This window comes from Limulus polyphemus, unplaced genomic scaffold, assembly GCF_000517525.1.
Source record: "Limulus polyphemus unplaced genomic scaffold, Limulus_polyphemus-2.1.2 Scaffold1527, whole genome shotgun sequence".
Classification (NCBI taxonomy): Eukaryota; Metazoa; Arthropoda; class Merostomata; order Xiphosura; family Limulidae; genus Limulus; species Limulus polyphemus.
In genome coordinates, this window is record NW_013667137.1 from 30669 (window position 1) to 36735 (window position 6067).

Genomic DNA, 6067 nt, shown 5'->3' on the forward strand with positions numbered 1-6067 from the left:
TTAATTACTCCCAATGTGGTCTTATTCTTTTACTTGTGTGGCTGGCCAGTGCTACATATAGCTTTTCTTTTTAGAGTGAAATTAGATTCAGAAATTAAACAGTTATAATTTATAATAATTTGGTTTAAATGTACTAAAATACAAGAAAAAGAAAGAACAGTTAGGAGGGATTTTAAATTTTATTCTATGATGGAAAGTAAACTGCAAATGTTGTTTATGAAGAAACTTTGTTATAATTTTGAAATAAAGTTTATGTTCAAGTTACATATGATTGCTGTTAAACTTGTATTGTTTTAATTAAGTTTAAACATTCCCCATCAGTTGACGGGTGTTTCAGCTTGTAGAATATATGTGAATATTTCACAGTAGTATATTTGGTTTTGTAGAGTTTGTTAAACTGTGTGATTTGTTCAATAAAGTATGTTACAAACAAGGTTATTCATAGTTTTTGTTCTTGCTTGCAAGAATTTATTGAATTTACTCTTGAAACAGTATATTTGTGTATGTATTTGTATACACACATGCATGCACACTTTTTTACTTGTTATTGTGTTTCAGCTTATTCTAGACAGAATTCGCAAAAGTGTAACAGAAGTAGCTGAAGGAAAAGGTGACTTTTCTAAAGCCTTTTTCAGGTTTGCCATAAAATACAAAGTGTGGTGGATGACCAGGGGATTTGACACACCTTTATTGAATGTGTAAGTTTTGTCTCTATCGGACATTTTGCCATGTTTGTCGAACTTTCAATATATAATCACCCTTCAGTTAGTTCAAAGCTAGAAAATATATTTAGAACCTGCAAAACATCTTGTACAACCAATTGCTTTATTTCATAAATGGGAAAATTTATAAAATTCTATCAACATATGTACACCATACTCACTTAGCAGACTCCATGGCAATGTAGAAACCATTCTTGCCATTTTTTCACATTAACCCATGGTACTTTTATAATAGAATGATAAAAATAGTAATGTTAGTTTCAAGTAAGTTAAATAGATAATGGTGATCTGATGTTTGAAATGTAATGAATGCTGTCTACATTGTAGTGTATAGGATTTTACACCTTAAAAACTAATATTGCTTTTTCCAGCCAGTGAACAATTTTTCACTTGTTTCTATGCATTATCATTACTTTTCTCTCTAGTTTTATTTATTATTTGTTTCAAGTTATATAGTTACATAAGTTTTCTAGTCAACAGCTGTACACTCTTTTGTTTCATATTTTACTGTTATACACAAATATCCTAATATTTTAATGAGCATCTATTCATAAAGTGTAATCAACCTGATACCCTACAATTTACAGAGGATTTTTATTAAACTATACAAAAGTTAGACACAGTGAAAGTACATCTCTCTAAGACAAGGATTTTAACTGGGTATATGCATGCAGGGCCAGTGCCTTTTTCACTTTATTTTGTATTTGTAAAATACAGTAACTCCTTGATTTTGAACAGTATGTTCATAAAACAGTTATTTTTGTTTCAGAATTGTTTTCAAGAAAGTCAGAGAACTGATAGGAGGAAGAGTAAAGTTTGTGGCAAGTGGTGGAGCCCCACTATCTCCTGACACTCACAACTTTATCCGAGCAGCTCTGTCCAAAACTACTATCCAGGGCTATGGTCTAACAGAGACTGCAGCAGGAGCAACTTCTATGGCTTGTAAGTGTTTTTTAACGTTTCTTTCTTGTTTTATTAAATAACGTAGAGTCGAGAAACTGGTTTAGTTCATACTCTTGTTATTTTCAGTTAATTTGTTGGTTTTCATGCATTGGAAAAGCCTTCACAAGTAGCAGCTGTTGAATGTAAGATTATTTTAAAGCATTAATTTAATATTGATTACTTTCTTTTATAGTTATGTTTTCTGTCCCAATTTGGTCAAATTTATTTTCTATTTGCTAATGGAATTAAATTAGTTAGTAAATTCTAAAACCAGATCTTAGTATGTTGTTGTTATTGCTGCAAATGTATTTAAAAAAGACAAAATGTTTTTTATAAATGTATTACATAATTTAACATATATTGCAATGGTTTTATGTACTAAAAGTTGGTTATTTCTTTAGTGGATGATTTGAGCACTGGTCGTGTTGGAACTCCATTAATGGGATGTTACATACGTCTAGAAGATTGGGAAGAAGGTATGTGGCTTAACTTTTCAAAATGTGTTGCATGAAATAATTGTTTGCATAGGAGATAAGTCATTGTACTATTTTGCAGTAATAATGTACTGAAGACATTTATTTACATTTAAAAAATCTTGGAAATATAATTTCCTGTTTGATTTCACACATACATCTGCTCGTAGGGAAGTAGAAGAAAATTGTTGGTACAGAATTTTACAGGAGTGTTATATAAACGTTTTACAAATTTTTTGATATCTGCTTTCTTTATACAGCTTACAATAATCAAATGATTCGCTTGACAATTCTTAAAATTATTACTATTTGTTTTAAATCTGCTTCTTCTGTTTAGCTAGCTATAAGTTTCCTGTTTGTGACAAATACATTTTCAGTTTCACACTCTGCAGTTTTACGACTGTAGTACAATAAAATAACTGACTATTAGATTTGGAACAAAAGAATGTAGTATATGTAACGAAAATAAAATATTCATGACATAAAAGTAGTAGTGACAGTGTGGAAATAAAATTTTAATGAAGTTGATAAAAAAAAAAACAATTAAGAAAATAATAAAGTTTTTGTGGAAATATATACTTTATTTCTTCAACGTTTTCAACTCTTTGGTGTGCATTATACAACTCTAATATAAATCGCAATATTGTTATCTACATAATTTGTTTTATATTTTGTAATGATTTTGGCCTCTCATTGACTTAGTTTTTCCTATATTTATGCCATTTACTGGAGAACACTTTTTCTTCTAATTTTTTGTTTAAAATCATTATTTTTCACTATCCAGTATGGTTTTCAAGGAATATTACTGTCAGATATATATACAGTTTTTTTTTTTAAATATTGAAAAAGTAATACAAAGTGTCAAATTCATACTTTTATTTTTTGGTGGACAGTTGACACTTTTTGGGAATCAGTCTGAAAATTAATTGTGCAGTGAAAGGGTTAAAAACAATTTCATGTTGAACAAGCTTTATTGTATATTATTACTACTCAGGAGGCTACCATAAAACAGATTATCCTAATCCTCGGGGAGAAATTATAGTGGGAGGAGATACAGTTACTAAGGGGTATTACAAGAACGAACCTTTAACGAAAGAATGCTATCGAGAAGAAAAAGGAATAAGGTGGTTCTTCACGGGAGACATCGGGGAAATATATCCAGATGGAACCATAAAAATTATTGGTGAGTAGAGTTTTATTAATACATGCCTAAACTTAATCGGAGAAAATGACAAGAATTTAGTGTACTTGTATATTTTTTCAAATTGCATCATTAAAAGTACTGAGTTACTAGAAGTAGCAAGATTGTTTGTTATATTTATGCACATGATTCATATCATTAGAAGAAAGTTTTTTTTCCTACATTTCCTTTGTCTTTGAATTAAGTATATGATATGTTACCACTAGCTAGGTGTTTCATATACATTTTGCTTGAATGGCTTTAATTTTTTAGAACTAGAATGGTGTTCCCTATGCAGTGCAGTATCTCTACATTAAAAATTTAATAAACCATTTTGTACAGGTTTACATCATTGGTGGGCCTAGTGGCTTTTGACTTGCACTCTATGGGTAGCAGGATCAAAACCCATCACTGAACATGCTTAACTCTTACAGCTGTGGATGTATCATTTTGTGACGGTCAATCCCACTGTTGTTTTTTGGTAAAGCCCAAGAGTCAGTAGTGTTAACTAGCTGATTTCCTCCTGAACTAAGCTCAACTTCAAAAAACAAAAAGATCAGTAAAAGTAGAGAATTTTATGTCAAGGACATATATCATTAGAAGTAGCAAAAGCTTTACCTATATGACTTGTGACAGCAGTGTAATTGCTATGCATCTTGTATACCTGTTAGGATTCCACTGTTGGAAACTTACATGTAGCCAAAATTCATTAATTTTTTTATATTTTGCACTTTTATGTGCAGCTTGAAAGGGATTTGCTATGGTCCATGGATTAATTACTGGAATTAATATGGAATATAAAGTTAACTTTGTTGCAAGGAGTTCTTGAAAATATTAAGTTAAATTTCTTAATGTTCCTATTACATTTCTCATGTGAACTGTTTATTTAAAGTCAGATAAGAAGTAGACCCAACTTATGTGTTATACACATATTTATCTTTTCTTGCATTTTAGTTAAACCTATAAATAATGTTTATATAGTTGTAAAAAGAAACATAATATTTTTAAAAAGTTAGAAAAACCACACTTAGATAACCTTTTAAATAATTTAAAAAGTTAGGTTTGTGTTGCTGAGGCTTTCTTAACTTTAAGTTTCAGATAATTCACACCTCACTGATATTCCTGAATTAGATAAAAACATAGTTCAAATCTTATTTGAAGCAGTGGATTTGATTTTTTTTCTTAATGACTTTTTAAATTGCTTTTTTGTTTTTTTCTTTAGATATCTTTATATAAGGTTTCATAAACCTGATGGAATATAGTACTTTCATTTAGTCTAAAACATTTTTTAATAAATTCTATCCATTATTTTTACAGACAGGAAAAAGGATTTGGTAAAGCTTCAGTTTGGTGAATACATATCATTGGGGCAAGTGGAGACAGAATTGAAAACTTGTACACTCCTTGATAATCTCTGTGTCTATGGAGATAGTTTTGAGACTTACCTAGTGGCTTTGGTGGTACCTAATAGAAATCAACTTCAACAACTAGCCAAGACATTACATAAAGACCATCTGGACTTTTCAGACATGTGTCAAGATAGTGATGTTGTTGCTGCTGTCCAGAAAGCTTTAGTAGACCATGGAAAGAAAGGTAAACTCAGGTTAAGGCAAATAGGATAAATTTTGTACACATTTCAGCTTTTTTTTTTTTTAAGTAAAATAAGAAAAAACAACAACATAATTTTGCTAAATTTCTGATTTCACTTTGAATATAAAGAAGTATTAATTGAAAGCAAATGGCTACGAGAATGTCAATACTTAAATTTACTGTTAAAAGAAATGTGAAAAAAAAATATTGGATAAAATGTGGGTCTTGAAAACCAGAAAAGGTTTATCCACAAAAGAACCGATATAACACTTGTTCAAAATGAAATAGCTAAGTTAAACTTTACTGTAATATAGGGAAACGGCTAGACAAAAAAAAAGAAATGAAATGATCTGAGCTTCCAGTTTTTGACTTTCTTCACAAATAAATAAATGGTAAGGGAGATGATTGTTATAAATGGTTACAGTTTCTAATAACCACATAGGCCCGGCATGACTCACAATCTGAGGGTCGCGGGCTCGAATCCCCATCCCACCAAACATGCTCACCCTTTCAGCCGTGGGGGTGGTATAATGTGATGGTCAATCCCATTATTCATTGATAAAAGAGTAGCCTAAGAGTTGGTGGTGGGTGGTGATCACTAGCTGCCTTCCCTCTAGTCTTACACTGCTAAATTAGCAACGGCTAGCGCAGATAGCCCTTGTGTAGCTTTGCGCAAAGTCCATAACAAACAAACTCTCTTGGGTTTGGTGGGTGTTGACAGTGGCATGTTAAAACCCCCATCCCCATCCTCTATTCAAACAGTTTTTTCTGGTTCATCCTTTGCTCTCATGTCAAATAGTTTACTATTGATTGCTCCTACAACCCGTTGATTTTGTTTCAAGCTTGTAAGGTGGCCAAACCATCGATCTCATTTTTTCGAACTCTTCATTTCCAATTCTGTCTATTCCAATTCAAAAAACAAACAAACAAAAACAAAACAATAACCACATAGAGGAAAGTTTTTTTAAAACTAAGTTTAAAAATATTCACCTTGTTCTACCAACGAACCAGCATAAAGCTCTCTTCCCCCCCCCCTCCCCATCAGCTTTCTGCTTAAAAGTCCTTTACAAACCTTAGCATTACTGTTATCTGATTTGATAGAGGCACTGATATTTTTCTGCAGCAAATGGCTGTACTACTAAAATAAAATAGGTCGTAGA

The 6067-nt window shown here is 31.2% G+C and overlaps 1 protein-coding gene across 1 annotated transcript; it reads left to right on the top strand.

The window, feature by feature from the left end:
- Positions 1–510: 510 nt before the first annotated feature.
- LOC106463949 (long chain acyl-CoA synthetase 8-like) lies at positions 511–4939 on the top strand. Its single transcript, XM_013924038.2, has 5 exons — positions 511–698; positions 1492–1664; positions 2066–2140; positions 3132–3320; positions 4635–4939. Exons 1-5 carry the CDS (start codon positions 526–528, stop codon positions 4937–4939), a joined length of 915 nt encoding a protein of 304 aa, XP_013779492.1. The 5' UTR covers positions 511–525.
- The last annotated feature ends 1128 nt before the right edge of the window (positions 4940–6067 follow it).